The sequence below is a fragment of the Panthera pardus genome, unplaced genomic scaffold (assembly GCF_024362965.1).
Source record: "Panthera pardus isolate Hobbes unplaced genomic scaffold, ASM2436296v1 HiC_scaffold_5, whole genome shotgun sequence".
Classification (NCBI taxonomy): Eukaryota; Metazoa; Chordata; class Mammalia; order Carnivora; family Felidae; genus Panthera; species Panthera pardus.
The window spans coordinates 18,854,052-18,877,539 of NW_026526980.1; the positions used below are offsets into that span (position 1 = coordinate 18,854,052).

Sequence of the window (23,488 nt, forward strand, 5' to 3'; positions counted from 1 at the left end):
CATTGCCAACTTGACCTCCTCTGTGAAGCCTTCCTAGAATTCCCTCCTGGGTTTGATCTCTTCCTTCTTATGCCTCCAGATTTCCGTTACACTTGCATCACATTGGGACTTTAACAACTTGGGTCCCTGCTGCTGGGACCTGAGAATGTGAGTTTCTGGAAGCAGGGTGAGGTACATAATTGACAGTCCCAGTGTGAGATAAAAATGTGGGCCTTTTATTCTGGGAGAAAAAAAGTTTTTTTCCCCTTTTTTTTCCTCCCCATGATCCTCCTCTTTACCTGTCCTGTCTTTACCTGTTTGCTATTTAGTGTTGATTTCCCCAAGGCACAGGGATTTTCCCAGGGCCAGTGCAAACCCCACAGACTGGGAAAACTGTGCACAGCCAACCTTGACCTTGCCTAACTCATACCAGGGGCTGAGGGCAGCAGGGGTCACTGGATAGGTGTGGGGAAGCAGGAAGCTAAGAACCACTCCACAGAAGGCTAGACTGCATGTGAGCCAAAGCTCCAAGCCTCCAGCACGTCTCCACTTCCCCATCAATCTTAATGACCACACACAAATGCTAAGATCAATTCTTAATAATTTCAAGAAGAAGACTGCAAAACATTATTACAAGTGCAAGGGTAACTGTACTGGTCACTTACACTGGTCACATGCCATGAGGCGAGACCTGTCTGGAGGAGATTCAAGATCTCCCTCCTGAAGGAGTGTCTTGTCCAGAGTTTGTGACCCTTCCTGGGACCGTGAATAGTTGGTAGTAGTGGTGTCAGTGGTGTCAGACTTTGCCCATGCTGCCCTTCCTCCAGATACCTCCTAATCCATGTTCATCCATTTGCCTGAAGGCTGAAGGGGTGAGGGTGGGGAGAGTGGGCAGGGCTTACCTCGATCTGCCAAACTGGGCCACACTCTGTCCAAAGCTAACTCCATCCTCTTGAAAGACCATGGGCTCCTCCACATCCAAGTTGAACCCATAATAAGAAGCAATGACTGAGGAATATGGAGAGGGAAGTGAGGGTGGGAGGAACAGTCAGAGAAGCCTCATCTCCTCTGGATACCTGACTTTTGGGATCTTGATGCCCACCCCAGTCCAGCTCATCTTCCCAGGAGAAGGGTGTTCTTTTGTTTCCTGATTTGCCATCTGTGTGGCTCCTGTCTCTCCCTTCCTCAACAATAATCAAACCACAATACAAAGGGCAACAATCCAGAGAAATGCCCCCTCAAGGATATTTCAAAGGACATGTACAACCTGAAATTGAGCCTGTCACCTCATGGTATGTTAGCTCAAGAATGCCCCTTATGATAATACAATTCATTTCCTAAACTGAGACCTTCTGAGAATGAAAGGGACACCATTAATAATTACATCATGGCCCACCCTAAGGTCCAGATGGGGAAACAGACTTAGAATTTTTTGATTAATTATTTATTATTATGTGTTTCCCATGCCCCCCTTCCTTGGTGCTAGGCTCTAAGACAACAAGGACTGCAACCATCTTGTGTTGGTGCCTGAGGCAGTGCCTGGCCCTTAACAGGTGACTAATTACTTACTATTTGTTGGCTGACCCAGAACTGCACAGGAAGTCCCTGGTAGAGCCAGGATTCCAACCCACTCTCCTGATCCTTCACATTCTCCTCTCTGGTGACTAAGCTCAAAAACCTCAGTGGAAGGTCCCCTACATTTCAAGGGCTTTTCCCACAACTCTCACTCCTAGACAGCAGGTTTCTTCTCCATTTCTACTAGAATTCCCAGCTGTCTCTGGATTGAGGAGTCAACTCCAACCCCAAAGTAGGGAAGCTCTAAGAATATAAACCATTAGGCCAGGATGTGACAGGAAAGGTCCAAACAACTGAATCTTGGGGTTCTGGGAAAAGGCCAGATGTTGAAGGTGCCATAACCCTACCATGGCCACATGCAAGGGAGCTTCACATCCCAAATCTCCTCAAAGGATGATTCTATTTCTGAGTTTGAAAAAAGAACCTATGACCAGACAAGTAGGATGATGCCAAAAGTCTCAGACTGAAATGTCTCAGAGGCCAAGAGGGTGACATCAGTGAGTGAAGTGGGTGGTGTGAGTACCAGGGAATTATGGGCACTTAGAGAATGTGGCCCTTTTAAAGGAGGTAAGCATTACCAGGGTCTAGAATTCAGAGCTCCAGACCTTCCCATTTCTCAAGAGAAGCTGAAAGTCTGGATTTTTGTGTGGAATCTGATTTTTGACTGACACACAAATCATTTCAAATGACACAGAAATGTGATCCTGTTACAGGTTCAATTTCTGGACTATTCTCTTGGCAGTCGTGGAACAACCTACCTGAAATCAAAACCAAGGACCAAGGATGAGATATCCAAAGTTTCCCTTCCCTAGTGACTTCTATGGCCTTCCCCCCTGGGGCTCTGAGGCTGACTCCTGTCAACCATACAACACACACGCACACACACACACACACACACACACACACACACCAGGGGCCTGACAGAAGGTGGGGGGAAGCCTTGGGGAATGTGGAGAAGTAGTTTATTCTCCACCCAAACTTAGCCTATGAGTCCATCTTGTCTCATCTTTGCTCAGGTTATGACCCTCCCCTGATTCCAGGCCATTCCTCTTTCCACACCAGACTCTAGACACTAAGGCACTCCCTTGCCTCACCTCCTCCACAGAGCTATATGAGCTGACCACCAGCCCCAGAATGCCCTATCAGACAGAGACGCCCCCGCCCAGACCTCTTCCAGCTCTGAGGCCCCACTTACCACCTAAGAGGAGCATAATTCCAAAAGCCATCATTGAGCAGCGTATCGAAGGAGGCGTGAAGAGCTGAGCAGCAGAGCACTGAAGGATACTCAGTGTCCTCGGGGAGAATTAAAATAATGACTCAGGCCTTCAAGTGACAGAAGGAGGGGCATAGTGAGGAAGTCTTTGGTTAATCATAGAACAGAGGCAGGGACAGGAGGCCAAAGACACTCTTGGGGAAAATCGCCCATACTCTCCCACCACCACCACCTTTAGAGATCTGGCTTCCTTGTCCAGGGCTTGGCTTTCCCAGAAGTCCACCCTCCCCCATCCCTTGAGACCCAGTTGATACCCAGGGAACTCTGGGACCCCCCTGGGGCCCAGAAACCAAAGTGCATATGACTTAAAGGGGGTGAAACAGATGGCTACAGAGCCCTCACTTCATGGATGTGAGCCTGGAGAACGGCAGGCCTCCACCTCCGATAGCAGTGTTGGGGGTGTAGCAGGAGTTACAGTGTTGTTTATAAAACCGGACTCCATTGAGAGGAAAATGGATAATCAAACTGGTAAATGGGCTTAGTAGCCATAAAAGGGCTTACCAGTCAACAATAAAAGAGAAGAGACTACAGATAGGTGTAACAACATGGATAAATCTCAACTTTGTCATAAGTAAAAGAAATCAGACACCAGACTGCAAAATGTTTGATTCGTTTCACATGAACAGGCAAAACTAATCTGTTAAGGATAGATATAGAACAGTGATTGCCTCAGTGATGAGGTGGACAGGGAACTTCTGACATTTGTTAAATTTAACATTCAACTCTTGATATTTTAACATTTAATACTTTAATATTTTAACATTTTTCAATGTGGAAAAGATAGATAAATGCGTGGTTGTTATTTATTCTCTGCAATATTCTTTGTGTTTTGAATATTCTATAATTAAGCATATATGAATGTTTCTCAAAAACATGAAAAAAAGGTACTGAGTATAGTACCAGGAATAGAATTAGAAGGCTAAAATATATGACAAAATCCCTAACTATGGCATGTTATTTTAAGTATATATGTGACAGTTAAAATACTGAAAATGTAGTTTACATGTCAACTATAGACAATATAAAATCATCTCTAAACAAAAATTTTAGGTCAATTTACTTGAGTTGATATTTAATATACAGAAAAAAATAAAGTAGATGGTGGGAAGGGCACTGATGCAGGGAATGGGGCCAAAGATTATGTATGATTGCTGGCTTTGAGGCTGATTTACCTACTTCCTGCAAAGAATGTCAAGGACAGTTGAGCAACTAGCTCAACTCTTGTGCTAAGCCTCTGTAGCAAACGGCACCCTCTCATCAGTTCTGTGAACCTGTGAACCTGTGAACTTCTCTCTGTGTTTGGAACCACAAAATAATTTTTGGTGGTCTTTCTTAACACAAAATGTAAAGATCTCTTCGTGTCCTCCATCTATAGCACACCTCATCTTTTAGACACAATCTCAAATGAATTAACATTTCATACATAATCTTTAATTTGGGACTTCCTTTCCCAAGCAAAGCTTGAGGGTAACTAATATTTCACTGATTTCAGCAACTGTAAAGATTTCCAATTTTGCTCAATTTTATTATCACTTGTCTCAGCAAAAGTTTTTCTGTTAATTTCCACTCATTAAAAAACAACAACAACAATAATAAGGGCATATTGGAAAAAGATATTCAAATACTTATGAAAACCACACAGTGTCACAAAAGTATCTTTCTCCTAGGCCTGGTAATGAGTTTTCCAAGGCTCTGACTCCTTCAACAGTTGCTGTAGGTGATGTTCCTCAACTCTAGTATCTTCAGGGCACTTAATAGGGGTTTCACACTTAGCAGAACCACCAACTCTTTGTAAAACTTTTAAAGCTTTTGATATGATAATTTATAATAAACATATATTTGGTCTTTGTCTTCTCTGGCAAAGAGCTCCAAAAATTCTTGGAATTCCCAAGTGATAAGAACAATATAAGTGTCTCATGTTACAAGGGGACCTTGGGGAAGCAACTAAAAATGGGAACAGGTCACAGTGCCTGAGTGGCTCAGTTAGTTGAATGTCTGACATCAGCTCCGTCATGATCTCATGGTTCATGAGTTGAAACCCCATATTGGGCTCACTGCTGTCAATGCAGAGCCCGCTTCAGATCCTCTGTACCCCTCTATCTCTGCCCCTACCCCACTCAGTCTCTCTCTCTCAAAAATGAATAGATATTTATTTTAAAAATGTGACTGGCTGCCAGTAGAGACAATCATGGGATTAGAGGTTTGGAAGTTTCAGTCCCACCTCCCCAATTTCCTGGGAGGAGAGAGGGGCTGGAGATTGGGTTCAATCATCAATGGTCAATGAATGATTTAATTAATCACACCTATGTAATGAAGCCTTCATAAAAATCCAAAAGCACGGAATTCTGGAAGCTTCCAGGTAGGCAAAAACATGGAGATTTGGGGAGAAGGCCATGATTGGAGAGGACATGAAGGCTTCATGCCCTTTCCCTATTCCTTGCCCTAGGCATCTCTTCCATCTCGCTGTATGTGAGTTATATCCTTTTATAATAAATCTGTAATTTGGTAAGTAAAATGTTTTGCCGAGTTCTGTGAGCTACTCTAGGAAATTAATCAAACCCAAGAAAGGGGTCATTGGGACCTCCAATGTATCAGAAATGGGTCAGAAGCACATGTGTTGTATATTGGTTTAATATGATTTCAAATCCCCTTGTTTATAACCAAGACAAAATAAAATTGTTTTTAGAAGTGAAGTTGTTTTCATCATCAAAGGCAAGGGAAACAAAAGCAAACATGAACTATTGATACTTCAAGATAAAAAGCTTCTGCACAGCATGGTAACATTCAACCAAACTAAAAGGCAGCCTAGAGAATGGGAGAAGATATTGGCAAATGACATATCTAATTAAGGGTTAGCACCCAAAATCTATAAAGAACTTATCAAACTCAAAACCCAAAAAACAACCCAGTTAAGAAATGGGCAGAAGACATGAATGGACACTTTTCCAAAGAAGACATCTAGATGGTAAATGGACACATGAAAAGATGCTCAACATCATGTATCATCAGGGAAATATAAATCAAAACCATGATGAGATAACACCTCACACCTGTCTGAATGGCTGAAATTAAACACAAGAAACAACAGGTGTTGGGAGAAAGGGGAAACCTCTTTGCACTGTTGTTGGGAATGCGAACTGGTTCAGCCACTCTGGAAAACACTATGGAGGTTACTCAAAAAACTAAAAATAGAGGGGCCCCTGAGTGGCGCAGCTGGTTACACATGTGACTCTTGATCTCGGTTCAGGTCATGATCTCACAGTGTGTGGGTTCAAGTCCCGCATCAGGCTCTGTGCTAATGGCAGAGCCTACTTGGGATTCCGTCTCTCCTTCTCTCTGCCTTTCCCCAGCTTGTTCTCTCTCTCTCTCACTCTCTCTCTCTCTGTCTCCTCTCTCTCTCTCTCAAAATAAATAAGTAAACTTAAAAAAAAAAACCTAAAAATAGAACCCGGCAATCACACTATAAGATATTTACCTAAAGGATAAAAAAATACACATTCAAAGGGGTACGTGCACCTCAATGTTTATAGCAGCATTTTCAAAAATAGCCAAACTATGGAGAGAGCCCAAATGTCCATTACCTGATGAATGGATAAAGAAGATATATATCTATACATATACATACAATGGAATATTACTCACCCATCAAAAAGAATGAAATCTTGCCATCTGCAATGACATGGATAGAACTGGAATGTATTATGCTAAGCAAAATAAGTCAGAGAAAGAAAATACAATATGACTTCACTTATATGTGGAATTTAAGAAACAAAACAGATGAACATATGGAAAGGGGGAAGAAAGTGGAGAGAGGAGAAAAAAACCATGAGAGATTCTTAACAACAGAGAACAAACTGAGGGTTGACAGTGGGAGGTGAGTGAGAGATGGGCTAGAAGGGTGATTGGTATTACAGAGGGCACTTGTTGTGATGAGCACTGGGTATTGAATGTAAGTGATAAATCACTGAATTCTACTCCTGAAACCAATATTGCATTATATGCTGGCTAACTAAAATTTAAATTAAAAAAGAAGTAAAGTCATTTTAATATAAAAATAAAGGAGTTGTGTCAGTATATCAGTATATCATCTCTTCTCACTGATATGAACTTAGTAGCTAAGCTGCTGAAGGGCCCTGCTGAAGGATTACCAGTCAAAATATGTGAAGAAGCTTCCTGGGTTGTTCATTTTAGCCATTCTGACCGGTGTGAGGTGGTATGGGAACACTTTTGCACTGTTGGTGAGAATGCAAACTGGTGCAGCCACTCTGGAAAACAGTGTGGAAGTTACTCAAAAAATTAAAAATAGAATTATCCTATGACCCAGCAATAGCACTGCTAGGAATTTACCCAAGGGATACAGGAGTGCTGATGCATAGGGGCACATGTACCCCAATGTTTATAGCAGTGCTTTCAACAAGCACCTAAATGTCCATCAACTGATGAATAAGTAAAGAAGATGTGCTTTATATATACAATGGAATACTACTTGTCAATGAGAAAGAATGAAATCATGCCATTTGCAACCATGTGGATGGAACTGGAGGGTGTTATGCTAAGTGAAATAAATCAGTCAGAGAAAGACAGATGCCATATGTTTTCACTCACATGTGGATCTTGAGAAACTTAACAGTAGACCATGGGGGGAAGGGAAGGAGAAAAAAGAGTAACAGAGAGAGGGAGGCAAACCATAAGAGACTCTTAAATACAGAGAACAAACTAAGGGTTGATGGGGTGGGGGAGAAGGGAAAGTGGGTGATGGTCATTGAGGAGGGCACTTGTTGGGATGAGCACTGGGTGTTGTGTGGAAGCCAATTTGACAACAAATTATATTTAAAAATATATATGAAGAAGCAACTCTCAAAAGGGGACATTTAGACTACAAATACCAAGATTTTGTGAGGGATATCCATGAGTATTTAGTCTGAGCAAGGCTACAATTTACTGATCTGAATAGCCTTCTGAAGACCTTGGGGAAATTAACTCCTGCCATGGTAAAACTAGCAATGGTGAAAGCCATGCAGCAACTCTGTGAAGGAGATCATCTTGCCCACCTACACCTTGGCATCTTTTCCTATCAACATGCTGTAGTAACCAGGGAATTTTACTTTCGCACTGGCAGCTGGACATCAGTTCTTGGTTGGCTAAACTGTCTCTGCTGATTATCAACTCTATAAACAACACCACAACTAAACTTGGATTCTATTCCTTTCATCTCCCCTCACCTGGAACAATAGTGTGACAAATCCATCATTGTTTTGGAGTATGTTATGTCTTTTTTTTTTAATGTTTATTTATTTATTTTGAGAGAGAGAGAGAGAGAGAGAGAGAAAGAGAGAGAGAGAGAATGAGCAGGGAAGGGAATGAGAGAAAGAGAGAGAGAGAATCCCAAGCAGGCTCTGTGCTGTCAGCACAGAGCCCAGTGTGGGGCTCAATCCCACAAACTAAGATTATGACCTGAGCTAAAATCAGGAGTTGGGTGTTTATTTTTTTTTTTTAATTTTTTTTTCAACGTTTTATTTTATTTTTGGGACAGAGAGAGACAGAGCATGAACGGGGGAGGGACAGAGAGAGAGGGAGACACAGAATCGGAAACAGGCTCCAGGCTCCGAGCCATCAGCCCAGAGCCCGACGCGGGGCTCGAACTCACGGACCGTGAGATCGTGACCTGGCTGAAGTCGGACGCTTAACCGACTGCGCCACCCAGGCGCCCAGGAGTTGGGTGTTTAACAGACTGGGCCACCAAGGCACCCCTGCAGTATGTTATTTCTTTAATGACTTATTAAGAGACATTATCCTGCATGTTATTGGCTTGTGAAATTCCCACAGTTAAATAAATTGCCGGCAAAGATGAACTTAGTTTCTGAGGGTTAATTATCCACCAAGCAAAATAATTGGCATAATTAGTACTTAACCTGAAGTAATAATATTTGAAGCGGTCAGTGCTGTGGGTTATATCATACCCATTGCAAATTTGAAATACAGATTGACAACTTATGATCAATTCATAATTGACCAAAACCTGATAAAGCCCATTATTGAACTGGCAAAGTTTAAATTAAATATGCTATTTACCATCTATGGCATTCTATGGAAATTATAAACAGCCTGTGAATAGACAAAATTTATAGAGCTATTATAGTTTGGGTGCTAACATTGGCCACAATAATTATTGTAATACTGATTTACCATTATGAACATTTTGGCATGCTTTATTAAACACCTTTAAAATAAAACTTAGAGGGTACCTGCAGGGCTCAGTCGGTTAAGCATCAAACTTCAGCTCAGGTCATGATCTCATGGTTCATGAGTTCAAGCCCCACATCAGGCTCTCTGCTGTCAGCACAGAGCCTGCTTTGGATCTTCTGTCCACTTCTCTCTGTCTCTCTCTGTCTCTGTCTCTGTCTCTCTCTCTCTCTCAAAAATAAATAAACATTTTTAAAAGGTAAAATTAAACTTTGAACACTGTTGTGAAAGACAAAAGGGCAATACCAAATATCTCTCACCTATTAACCATACACAAATTACTCAAGGGGGTGGTTTAGGGGTAGATTGGATTATATATTAACTTCTGAGGACCCCCAGAGTCTTATTTAAGATTTAATCTGGAAAGAAACTCCAGATGTTGGCCTCATTTCCCAACCCAGTGAGTTATATCTTATATTTAAAAGACCAAAGAAGGAAGACATCCCAATGCTCTTCTTAGGAACATTGAATAACATAGATACCAATGGGGGGGGGGGGGGGGAGTGATATAAAAGTAGTACAAAAAGTGACCCCAGAGTAAAAAGAAGTCCAGATCCTTTTGTTCCTAAAAGTACCAATCCACAGCCTGAGGACAATAATTATTTTAACCTTTTCAGCCCTGGTAACTTTAACTTACTAAAAGTTAAACCCATGAAAATAGACAAAACCACAACGAATGATAATATGGAACCAGTCAGAGTCACGGAGGAGAAATCTTATACTAGATAAGAAATGACAAAAAAATAGGAATTCCAATAAACTGATTTAGACACAGAGACCCAGAACCTATTAGATTTATGGGGCAAATGAGAGCATATTCTGACCCTCACAGGAACAGGGGGTGTGCAACCCAGACCGATTACCACTGATGCTAAATTTAATCAACATCTAGGGCCTTTTGAGAAAATAATACTAACTTACAATGACCTTCGTTTGACTGGGTAGCAACAACTGAGACAGTAAGATACCGTCTATCTGACGTCATCCCTCAAAACATCTCAATGGAAAGTAGCATGCGAAGCTACTCATAAAATAATGAAATTAAGGTATTGGCTATGATTTGAGAAGGGACAGAAACTCTTACTGCTACATGTGGAAGTAACAGAAGAAATTTAAAAGGTCATCCTAAAAACTAAAATAGCTAAATACCTAAATAGCTAAATACCTAAAAAACCTAATAGCTAAAAACTTCTCTAACATGGGGTAGGAAACAGACATCCAGGTCCAGGAAACACAGACAGCTCCAAACAAAATGAATACCAGGAGGGCCACCTCAAGACAGAGCCCAAGTGTCCATTGATGGATGCATACACACATGCACACACACAATGGAATATTATTCAGCCATTTGTGTGCTAACACGCAAATGATATGGATGGGGCTAGAGAGTATAACGCTAAGTGAAATAGCCAGAGAAAGACAAATATCATATGATTTCACTCATATATGGAATTTAAAAAACAACACAAACAAGAAAAGAGAAAAAAATAAAAGAGAGAGAGAGAAAGAGAGAAATCAAGAAACATACTCTTAATTATAGAGAACAAACTTATGGTTACTGGAGGAGAGATGGTAGGGAGTGGATGAAATAGATGATGCAGATTAAGGAGTCCACTTGTTATGATGAGCACAGGATGATGTATGCAAGTGTTGAAACACTATGTTGTACATATGAAACTAACACAGCACTGTGTGCTAACTATACTGGAATTAAAATAAAAATTTTAAATAAAAAAATTGTAAGGCACATAATTAGAATAGCAAAATTGGAAGAGATAACCTTGAAAGCATCAAGAGAAAACCACACAATTACATGCAAGGGAAATTCTGTAAGTCTATAAGTTGATTTTTCAGCAGAAAGTATGCAGGCCAAAATGGAGTTGCATAATATACTCAAAGTACTAGAAGGAAAAAACCTACAGTCAAGAATATTCTATCCAGGGCTGCCCGGGTGGCTCAGTCAGTTAAGCATCTGACTCGTGGCTTCAGCTCAGGTCATGATCTTGCAGTTTCGTGAGTTAGAGCCCCCCATGTCAGCAGGGCTGACAGCATGGAACCTGCTTGGGATTCTGTCGCCCTCTTTCTCTGCCCCTTCCCTGCTTGCTATCTCTCTCTCTCTCTCTCTCTCTCTCTCTCTCTCTCTCTCTTAAAAAAAAAAAAAGAATATTCTATTCAGCAAGGTTAACATCTAGAATTAAAGAAGAAATAAAGAGTTTCCCAGACAAAAGTTAAGGGAGTGCATCATCACTAAACTAACCTTACAAGAAATCTTACAGGGACTTCTATTTTTCTCCAAATTTTTTATTTAAATTCCAGATGGTTAACAAACAGTGTAATATTGGTTTCTGGTGTAGAATTTAGTGATTCATTACTTACATAACATACCCAGTACTCATCACAACAAGTGCCCTCCTTAATGTCCATCACCTATTTAACCCATCCCCTCACCCACCTCCCCTACGGTAACCATCAGTTTGTTCTGTATAGCTAAAAGTCTGTTTCTTGGTTTGCTTCTCTTTTTTTTTACCTTATTTTCATTTCTTTAGTTCCACATATGAGAGCAATTGTAAGGTATTTATTAAAACAAGTTCTTTTTAATTTAAATTTTAGTTAGTTAACATACAGTGCAGTATTGGTTTCAGGGGTAGAATTCAATGATTTATTACTTACCTACAACATCCAGTGTGCATCACAAGTGCCCTCCTTAATACCCATCACCCATCTAGCCCAACTCCCACCCACAACCCTCCATCAACCTTCACTTTGTCCTCTATCCTTAAGATTCTCTTGTAACTTGTTTCCCTCTCTTCCCTTTTCCCCCTTCCCATATGTTCATATGTTTGTTTCTTAAATTCCACATATGAGTAAAATCATATGGCATTTGTCTTTCTCTGATTTACTAATTTTGCTTAGCATATAACATTCTAGCACTGTCCATGTTATTGCAAATGGCAAGATTTCATTCTTTTGTATGGCTGAGTAATATTCCTTTATATATATTATATATACATATATGTAATATATATATAAAATCTTCTTTATCCATCTTCTTTAAAGTGAAAGGGAAAGGCCATAACTGGAAGAAAAAAAATAATTACAAGAAAAAATTTCACTGGTAAAGGCCAACAAAGTAAAGGTAGTTGTTCAATCACTTATAAAGCTAATATGAAGGTGAAAAGACAAAAGTAGTAAAATCAACTATCTCTATAAAATTATTTCTAAAGGCTGTGAAATGAAAAGAAATAAAATATGAAATTATATACATAAAATGTGGAGGCAGTAATAAATTGTAGTGATTTTAGAATGTGTATGACTTAAGCCATCATAAACTAAAACTAAGCTGCCATATCCATAAGATGTTATATATGAACCTCATGGTAACCACTAACCAAAAACCTATAATTGATACAAAACCATAAATAAAGAGAAAGGATCCAAGTGTTACACTTAAAAAAGTCATCAAGTCACAAGGGAAGAGGAGAGAGGCTGGGAAGATGGTGGAGTAGGAGGACCCTAAGCTTTCCTCCTCTCCTGAATACAATTAGATAACACTTAAATCAATATAAATAACCCGGAAAAATGACCTAAAAATTGACAGGACAAACTCCACAACTAAAGGTGGAGAAGAGGCCACATAGAAGAAGTTAGGAAGAATGGAGACACAGTTTGGGAGCAAAATGGACCCTGGCCACCCACAGTTAGAGGGAGATGAGGTCACAGAGAAGGGTGAGAAATAGGCTATCAAATTGGAGAGTCCATATGGAGAAGATGAATCCCCTTAACATTTGGCTTTAAAAGTGAGAGGGGCTGTTGTAAGTTCTTACAACCAGCAGAACTTAAAGCATGGGATTTTAAAAATCCATGAGCTTGGCTCTGAGAGAGCCCTGAGTGAATTAGGAAGCTGAGTGAGTCCCTGCCCTTAAAGAGTATGACAGACAGCTCCTGCAGATACAGCATAGAACCAGCAGTTTGAAAGCTGCCTGGGACTTACTTGAGACTTATTTACTCATCTCAGAGCATGGCCCAGAGAGGCAGGGATTGTGGAGAGACCCTACCAGGATCAAAGGAGCTGGTAGGTGCCATTTCCCTCTCCACATCCCAGCATAAACACACAGCCACCTTCAGAAACCAGCTTAGTGCTGACAATCACTTCCTAGCTTACTTGCTCCAAGCCCACCACCTCCCATGCTTCAACAGATCCACCCTTTCCAGTCATGCTTGCCTTAGTCCTGGCAATGCAGGACCCCTCCCCCAGAAGACCAGCACAAAACCCGCCAACACCTCATTAACCAATTTGAACATTTTGTGGGACCTTGGTTCCAGCAGTGGCAGTGGCGGCAGTTCTCAATTTACAAGCAGGCCATTGCACACCTTGTTAAAATGTACCCTATTAGGCCCGGGGCCAAACACTGCCCACAACAGGCAAAGGGAGCTTCTGCAGACAATTGGACTAAAGGAAAAAGAAGGCTAGGACTCAATAGGAGAGCACACACAACACATAGGAGACACTCACTGAAGCACAAAGCCCTGGGGAACAGGGGGCACTGCACTAAAGGGCACTACAGGATTTATTCTTCATAAAGCCATTACCTTCAAAAGCAGAAGACATAGCTGACTTTCCTAACACAGAGAAACAGACACAAAGAGTTAGGTAAAATGAGGAGACAAAAGAATATATCACAAATGAAAGAACAGGACAAAACAACAGCAAGAGACCTAGGTAATACAGATATAAGTAATATTCCAGATAGAGAATTTAAAGTAATGATTATAAAGGTACTCACTGGCCTTGAGAAAAGGGTGGAGGACATCAGTGAGACCTTTAACAAAGAGTTTTTTTATTTTTTTTTCAATATATGAAGTTTATTGTCAAATTGGTTTCCATACAACACCCAGTGCTCATCCCAACAGGTGCCCACCTCAATACCCATCACCCACCCTCCCCTCCCTCCCACCCCCCATCAACCCTCAGTTTGTTCTCAGTTTTTAACAGTCTCTTATGCTTTGGCTCTCTCCCACTCTAACCTCTTTTTTTTTCCTTCCGCTCCCCCATGGGTTTCTGTTAAGTTTCTCAGGATCCACATAAGAGTGAAACCATATGGTATCTGTCTTTCTCTGTATGGCTTATTTCACTTAGCATCACACTCTCCAGTTCCATCCACGTTGCTACAAAAGGCCATATTTCATTCTTTCTCATTGCCACGTAGTACTCCATTGTGTATATAAACCACAATTTCTTTATCCATTCATCAGTTGATGGACATTTAAGCTCTTTCCATAATTTGGCTATTGTTGAGAGTGCTGCTATAAACATTGGGGTACAAGTGCCCCTATGCATCAGTACTCCTGTATCCCTTGGGTAAATTCCTAGCAATGCTATTGCTGGGTCATAGGGTAGGTCTATTTTTAATTTTCTGAGGAACCTCCACACTGCTTTCCAGAGCGGCTGCACCAATTTGCATTCCCACCAACAGTGCAAGAGGGTTCCCGTTTCTCCACATCCTCTCCAGCATCTATAGTCTCCTGATTTGTTCATTTTGGCCACTCTGACTGGCGTGAGGTGATATCTGAGTGTGGTTTTGATTTGTATTTCCCTGATGAGGAGCGACGTTGAGCATCTTTTCATGTGCCTGTTGGCCATCCGGATGTCTTCTTTAGAGAAGTGTCTATTCATGTTTTCTGCCCATTTCTTCACTGGGTTATTTGTTTTCCGGGTGTAGAGTTTGGTGAGCTCTTTATAGATTTTGGATACTAGCCCTTTGTCTGATATGTCATTTGCAAATATCTTTTCCCATTCCGTTGGTTGTCTTTTAGTTTTGTTGGTTGTTTCCTTTGCTGTGCAGAGCTTTTTATCTTCATAAGGTCCCAGTAGTTCATTTTTGCTTTTAATTCCCTTGCCTTTGGGGATGTGAGAGTAAGAGATTGCTACGGCTGAGGTCAGAGAGGTCTTTTCCTGCTTTCTCCTCTAGGGTTTGGATGGTTTCCTGTGTCACATTCAGGTCCTTTATCCATTTTGAGTTTATTTTTGTGAATGGTGTGAGAAAGTGGTCTAGTTTCAACCTTCTGCATGTTGCTGTCCAGTTCTCCCAGTACCATTTGTTAAAGAGACTGTCTTTTTTCCATTGGATGTTCTTTCCTGTCTTGTCAAAGATGAGTTGGCCATACGTTTGTGGGTCTAGTTCTGGGGTTTCTATTCTATTCCATTGGTCTATGTGTCTGTTTTTATGCCAATACCATGCTGTCTTGATGATTACAGCTTTGTAATAGAGGCTAAAGTCTGGGATTGTGATGCCTCCTGCTTTGGTCTTCTTCAAAATTACTTTGTCTATTCGGGGCCTTTTGTGGTTCCATATGAATTTTAGGATTGCTTGTTCTAGTTTCGAGAAGAATGCTGGTGCAATTTTGATTGGGATTGCATTGAATGTGTAGATAGCTTTGGGTAGTATTGACATTTTGACAATATTTATTCTTCCAATCCATGAGCAGGGAATGTCTTTCCATTTCTTTATATCTTCTTCAATTTCCTTCATAAGCTTTCTATAGTTTTCAGCATACAGATCTTTTACATCTTTGGTTAGATTTATTCCTAGGTATTTTATGCTTCTTGGTGCAATTGTGAATGGGATCAGTTTCTTTATTTGTCTTTCTGTTGCTTCATTGTTAGTGTATAAGAATGCAACTGATTTCTGTACATTGATTTTGTATCCTGCAACTTTGCTGAATTCATGTATCAGTTCTAGCAGACTTTTGGTGGAGTCTATCAGATTTTCCATGTATAATATCATGTCATCTGCAAAAAGCGAAAGCTTGACTTCATCTTTGCCAATTTTGATGCCTTTGATTTCCTTTTGTTGTCTGATTGCTGATGCTAGAACTTCCAGCACTATGTTAAACAACAGCAGTGAGAGTGGACATCCCTGTCGTGTTCCTGATCTCAGGGAAAAGGCTCTCAGTTTTTCCCCATTGAGGATGATGTTAGCTGTGGGCTTTTCATAAATGGCTTTTATGATCTTTAAGTATGTTCCTTCTATCCCGACTTTCTCAAGGGTTTTTATTAAGAAAGGGTGCTGAATTTTGTCAAAGGCCATTTCTGCATCGATTGACAGGATCATATGGTTCTTCTCTTTTTTTTGTTGTTAATGTGATGTATCACGTTGATCGATTTGCGAATGTTGAACCAGCCCTGCATCCCAGGAATGAATCCCACTTGATCATGGTGAATAATTCTTTTTATATGCTGTTGAATTCGATTTGCTAGTATCTTATTGAGAATTTTTGCATCCATATTCATCAGGGATTTTGGCCTGTAGTTCTCTTTTTTTGCTGGGTCTCTGTCTGGTTTAGGAATCAAAGTAATACTGGCTTCATAGAATGAGTCTGGAAGTTTTCCTTCCCTTTCTATTTCTTGGAATAGCTTGAGAAGGATAGGTATTATCTCTGCTTTAAACGTCTGGTAGAACTCCCCTGGGAAGCCATCTGGTCCTGGACTCTTATTTGTTGGGAGATTTTTGATAACTGATTCAATTTCTTTGCTGGTTATGGGTCTGTTCAAGCTTTCTATTTCCTCCTGATTGAGTTTTGGAAGAGTGTGGGTGTTTAGGAATTTGTCCATTTCTTCCAGGTTGTCCAATTTGTTGGCATATAATTTTTCATAGTATTCCCTGATAATTGTTTGTATCTCTGAGGGATTGGTTGTAATAATTCCATTTTCATTCATGATTTTATCTATTTGGGTCATCTCCATTTTCTTTTTGAGAAGCCTGGCTAGAGGTTTGTCAATTTTGTTTATTTTTTCAAAAAACCAACTCTTGGTTTCATTGATCTGCTCTACCGTTTTTTTAGATTCTATATTGTTTATTTCTGCTCTGATCTTTATGATTTCTCTTCTTCTGCTGGGTTTAGGCTGCCTTTGCTGTTCTGCTTCTATTTAGGTGTGCAGTTAGATTTTGTATTTGGGATTTTTCTTGTTTCTTGAGATAGGCCTGGATTGCGATGTGTTTTCCTCTCAGGACTGCCTTCGCTGCATCCCAAAGCGTCTGGATTGTTGTATTTTCATTTTCGTTTGTTTCCATATATTTTTTAATTTCTTCTCTAATTGCCTGGTTGACCCATTTCTTCTTTAGTAGGGTGTTCTTTAACCTCCATGCTTTTGGAGGTTTTCCAGACTTTTTCCTGTGGTTGATTCCAAGCTTCATAGCATTGTGGTCTGAAAGTATGCATGGTATAATTTCAATTCTTGTATACTTATGAAGGGCTGTTTTGTGACCCAGTATATGATCTATCTTGGAGAATGTTCCATGTGCACTCGAGAAGAAAGTATATTGTGTTGCTTTGGGATGCAGAGTTCTAAATATATCTGTCAAGTCCATCTGATCCAATGTATCATTCAGGGCCCTTGTTTCTTTACTGACTGTGTGTCTAGATGATCTATCCATTTCTGTAAGTGGAGTGTTAAAGTCCCCTGCAATTACCACATTCTTATCAATAAGGTTGCTTGTGTTTATGAGTAATTGTTTTATATATTTGGGGCTCCGGTATTTGGCGCATAGACATTTATAATTGTTAGCTCTTCCTGATGGATAGACCCTGTGATTATTATATAATGCCCTTCTTCATCTCTTGTTACAGCCTTTAATTTAAAGTCTAGTTTGTCTGATATAAGTATGGCTACTCCAGCTTTCTTTTGGCTTCCAGTGGCATGATAAATAGTTCTCCATCCCCTCACTCTCAATCTAAAGGTGTCCTCGGATCTAAAATGAGTCTCTTGTAGACAGCAAATAGATGGGTCTTGTTTTTTATCCATTCTGATACCCTATGTCTTTTGGTTGGCGCATGTAATCCATTTACATTCAGTGTTATTATAGAAAGATACGGGTTTAGAGTCATTGTGATGTCTGTATGTTTTATGCTTGTAGCGATGTCTCTGGTACTTTGTGTCACAGGATCCCCCTTAGGATCTCTTGTAGGGCTGGTTTAGTGGTGACAAATTCCTTCAGTTTTTGTTTGTTTGGGAAGACCTTTATCTCTCCTTCTATTCTAAATGACAGACTTGCTAGATAAAGGATTCTTGGCTGCATATTTTTTCTGTTCATCACACTGAAGATCTCGTGCCAATCCTTTCTGGCCTGCCAAGTTTCAAAAGAGAGATCGGTCACGAGTCTTATAGGTCTCCCTTTATATGTGAGGGCACGTTTATCCCTTGCTGCTTTCAGAATTTTCTCTTTATCCTTGTATTTTGCCAGTTTCACTATGATATGTCGTGCAGAAGATCGATTCAAGTTACGTCTGAAGGGAGTTCTCTGTGCCTCGTGGATTTCAATGTCTTTTTCCTTCCCCAGATCCAGTAAGTTCTCAGCTATAATTTCTTCAAGTACCTCTTCAGCACCTTTCCCTCTCTCTTCCTCCTCTGGGATACCAATTATGCGTATATTATTTCTTTTTAGTGTATCACTTAGTTCTCTAATTTTCCCCTCATACTCCTGGATTTTTTAATCTCTCTTTCTCTCAGCTTCCTCTTTTTCCATAACTTTATCTTCTAGTTCACCTATTCTCTCCTCTGCCTCTTCAATCCGAGCCATCGTCGTTTCCATTTTGTTTCGCATTTCGTTTAAAGCGTTTTTCAGCTCCTCGTGACTGTTCCTTAGTCCCTTGATCTCTGTAGCAAGAGATTCTCTGCTGTCCTCTATACTGTTTTCAAGCCCAGCGATTAATTTTATGACTATTATTCTAAATTCACTTTCTGTTATATTATTTAAATCCTTTTTGATCAGTTCATTAGCTGTTGTTATTTCCTGGAGATTCTTCTGAGGGGAATTCTTCCGTTTGGTCATTTTGGATAGTCCCTGGAGTGGTGAGGACCTGCAGGGCACTTCCCCTGTGCTGTGGTGTATAACTGGAGTTGGTGGGCGGGGCCGCAGTCAGACCTGATGTCTGCCCCCAGCCCACCCCTGGGGCCACAGTCAGACTGGTGTGTGCCTTCTCTTCCCCTCTCCTAGGGGCGGGGTTCACTGAGGGGTGGCGTGGCCCATCTGGGCTACTTGCACACTGCCAGGCTTGTGGTGCTGGGTTCTGGCGTATTAGCTGGGGTGGGTAGGCAAGGTGCACAGGGGCAGGAGGGGCAGGCTTAGCTTGCTTCTCCTTAGGTGATCCACTTCAGGAGGGGCCCTGTGGCAGCGGGAGGGAGTCAGATCCGCTGCCAGAGGTTTGGCTCCGCAGAAGCACAGAGTTGGGTGTTTACGCAGAGCGAGCAAGTTCTCTGGCAGGAACTGGTTCCCTTTGGAATTTTGGCTGGGGGATGGGCGAGGGAGATGGAGCTGGCTAGCGCCTTTGTTCCCCACCAAACTGAGCTCTGTCATCCGGGGGCTCAGCAGCTCTCCCTCCCTTTGTCCTCCAGCCTTCCCGCTTTCCAAGCAGAGCTGTTAACTTATGACCTCCCAGAAGGTAAGTCGCACTTGCTTTCGGAACACACTCCATCCGGCCCCTCCGCTTTTGCAAGCCAGACTCGGGGGCTCTGCTTGGTCGGCAGGCTGCCTCTCTGCCCAGGCTCCCTCCCTCCAATCCGCCAGTCCGTGGAGCGCGCACCGCCTGGCCGCCCTTCCTACCCTCTTCCGTGGGCCTCTCGTCTGCGCTTGGCTCCGGAGACTCCGTTCTGCTAATCCTCTGGCGGTTTTCTGGGTTATTTAGGCAGGTGTAGGTGGAATCTAAGTGATCAGCAGGACGCGCGGTGAACCCAGCGTCCTCCTATGCTGCCATCTTCCAACCCTCTCAACAAAGAGTTTTTTAAAGGACCAAGTTGAGATAGAGAACACAATAAATGAAATAAAAATATGCTCGATTAAATAAATAGCAGGCTAGAGGCAGCAGAGGAGTGAATTAATGACCTGCAAGGCAGAGTAATGGAAGTTAATCAAGCTGAGCAAATGAGGGGAAAAAGTATGTAAACCAGAACAAACTGGGGGAACTCAGTGACTCAATCAAGTGTAATAACATTCACGTTATAGGCATTCTAGAAGAAGAAGAAGAGAGAGAGAGAAAAGAGGGCAGAACATTTATTTGAAGAAGTAATAGCTGAAAACTTCCCTAATCTGGGAAAGGAAACAGATATCCAGATCCAGGAGCCACAGAGATCTCTCCCCCCAAAAAAAATCTACCCAAGGAGGTGCACACAATGACATATAGTAATTAAAATGGCAAAAGGTAGTGATTAAAAAAAATTTTTTTTTGAGCAGCAACAGAAGACAAGATAGTTACATACAAGGGAAATTCCATAAGGCTCTCAGGAGAATTTTCATCAGAAACTTCCCAAGCCAGAAGGGAGTGATATACTCAAAGTACTGAATAGAAAAAATCTGCAGCCAAAAATATTCTATCCAGCAAGCTTATCATTCAGAATAGGAGATATAAAGAGTTTTTCAGACAAAAACTAAAGGCGTTTGTGATCATTAAACCAATCCTACAAAAAATATTAAAGGGCATTCTTTGAGTGGAAGGGAAAATGAGAGTATGAAAAATAAATATAGCCATAAAAATCAGTCAAGGGATTAACAAAATAAGAGGATGTGATATATGATACCATATACCTAAAACCAAGGGACTGGGGGAAGAGGAGTAAAGAATGGGCTCAAATTTAAGTGATCATCAACTTAATATAGACTACTGTATGCAGAAGATGTTATACAAATCTATGGTAACCACAAATCAAAAACCAGTCATAGATGTGCAAAGAATAAAGAGACAGGAATGCAAGTATAATCATTGAAGAAAACCAGAAAACCATAAAAAAGAGAGAGAGAAGAAAAGCTCAGAGAAAAACTATAAAAACAACCACAAAAAGTAACAAAATGGCAATAAACATATATCTATCAATAATTACTTTGAATTAAAAGGACTAAAAGCTCTAATCAGAAGACATAGAGTGACAGTGTGGATTAAAAAACAAGACTTATCTATATGCTGTCTACAAGAGATTCATTTCAAACCTAAAGACACCTGTAGATTGAAAGTGAGGAGATGGAGAAACATTTATCACACAAATGGAAGTGAAAAGAAAGCCAAGGTAGCAATACTTACATCAGGCATAGTAGACTTTAAAACAAAGACTGTAACAAGAGACAAAGAAGAACTCTATATAATAATAAAAGGGGACAATCCCACAATAAGATATAACAATTATAAATATTTATGAACCCAACATGGAAGCACCCACATACACAAAAAAGTTCATAGCAAACATAAAGGAACTAGTTGATAGTAATACAATAATACTAGGGGACTTTAAAACCCCACTTACATCACTGGAAAGATCATCCAAAAAGAAAATCAACAAGGAAATAGTGGCTTTGAATGAAACACTGGACAAGATGGATTTTTTTATATGTTTATTCATTTACTTCTGACAGAGTGAGAGATTGTGAGCAGGAGAGGGGCAGAGAGAGGAAGACAGAGAGTCCCAAGTAGGCCCTGTGCTGTCAGCACAGAGTCCCATGCAGGGCTCGAACTCGTGAACCATGAGATCATGACTTGAGCCAAAATCAAGAGTTGGACAGATGCTCAACCAACTGAGTCACCCAGGCACTCCACTGGACAAGATGGATTTAACAGACATATTCAGAAGATTCCATCATAAAACAGCAGAAAACACATTCTTTTCAAGGGCACATAGATCATTCTCCAGAATAGGTCACATATTAAGTCACAAAACAAATCTCAACAAATTTAAAAAGATCAAAGTTATTTCTTAAAAAAAAATCAAAGCTATATCATACATCTTTTGGAACATAATGCTATGAAACTAGAAATCAGCTACAAGAAAATACCTGGAAAGAACAACAAATACATGGAGGTTAAATAACATGCTACTAAACAGTGCATGGGTTGAATAAAAAATAAAAAATAACATGGAGACATAAAGGAAGAAAATATAAAATAACATGGAAAGTGAAAACACAATGGTCCAAAACCTTTGGGATACAGAAAAAGTGGTTCTAAGAGGAAAGATTATAGCAATACAGGTCTGCTTCAGGAAGCAAGAAAAATCTAAAATAAACAACTTAATCTTACACCTAAAGGAGCCAGAACAGGAAAAACAAAACCCAAAAACAGCTGCAGAAAGGAAATAATAAAGATTAGAGCAGAAACAAACAAACAAAACTGAATAGAACAGATCAACAAAACCAGGAGCTGGTCCTTTGAAAAGATCAACAAAATTGATAAACCTTTAGCCAGACTTATCAAAGAGAGATAAAGAGAGAACTCAAACAAAATCATTTAATGAAAGAGGAGAAATAATGGACACCACAGAAATACAAACAATTTTAAGGGACTATTGTGAAAAATTATATACCAAAATTAAATGCCAAAAATTGGGCAACATAGAAGAAATTGATAAAGTCCTACAAGTATATAACCTACCAAAACTGGAGCAGGAAAAAATAGAAAATTTGAATCAACAGATTACCATCAAGGAGATTGAATCTCTAATCAAAAAACCCCAGTGAACAAAAGTCTAGGACAAGAGGGCTTCACAGGTAAATTCTACCAAACATTTAAATACATAATCTTGCCAAACTATTCAAAAAAATAGAAAGGGAAGGAAAATTTCCAAATTCACTCTATGAAAACAGCACTATCCTGATATTAAAACCAGATAAAGACACCACGAAAAAAAGAGAGCTACAGGCCAATTTCCCTGATGAACACAGATGAAAAAATTCTCAAAAAAAAAAAAAAAATACTGGCAAACTGAATCCAACAAGACATTTTAAAAAATCACACACCACAATCAAAAGGAATTTATTTCTGGTATGCAAGGATGATTCAATATTTGCAAATTAATCAACATGATACATCATATCAATAAGAGAAAGGGTAGAATATATTATTTCAATAGGTACAGAAAAATCATGTGACAAAGTACAACATCCACTCATGATAAAACCCTCAACAAAGTAGGTTAGAGGGAACATAATAAAGCCCTAATATTAAAAACTCACAGCAAACGTCACACTCAATGGAAAAAAACTGAGAGATTTACCCCTAAGGTCAGGAACAAGAGAAGGATGTTCACTGTCACCACTCTTATTCAACATAGTACTGGAAGTCCCAGCCACAGCAATCAGACAACAAAAGAAATAAAAAGCATCCAATTTGGCAAGGAAGAAGTCAAACTTTCACTGTTTGTAGATGACATGATATTCTATATAGAAAACCCAAAAGATTCCGCCAAAAATCTACTAGAACTAATAAGTGAATTCAGTAAAGTTGCAAAATACAAAATCAACATACAAAAATCTGTTGCATTTATATACTAATAATGAAGAAACAGAAAAAACAATAACAAAAACAATCCCATTTGCAATTTCACCCAAAATAATAAGATACTTAGGAATAAATCTACCTAAAGAGGCAAAAGACCTATAC

The 23,488-nt window shown here is 40.2% G+C and overlaps 1 protein-coding gene across 6 annotated transcripts in view; it reads right to left on the reverse strand.

Moving 5' to 3' along the window:
* The window catches only part of LOC109261013 (integrin alpha-D-like), a 65,395-nt gene that overhangs the window by 26,748 nt on the left and 15,159 nt on the right, over positions 1–23,488 (reverse strand). For 2 of the 6 annotated variants that reach the window (XM_053894565.1, XM_053894562.1), the window contains exons 1-2: positions 2,750–2,949; positions 882–987 (exon numbers count right to left, since the gene is read on the reverse strand). The exons of 1 other annotated variant lie outside the window; for it this stretch is intronic. In XM_053894565.1, the coding sequence (XP_053750540.1) occupies positions 882–987; positions 2,750–2,783 (140 nt within the window). In that variant the 5' untranslated portion in view covers positions 2,784–2,949. Of the gene's footprint in view, positions 1–881; positions 988–2,749; positions 2,952–23,488 lie in introns of those variants that run through there. 3 more of the 6 variants (XM_053894561.1, XM_053894566.1, XM_053894564.1) reach the window with 3 other exon arrangements.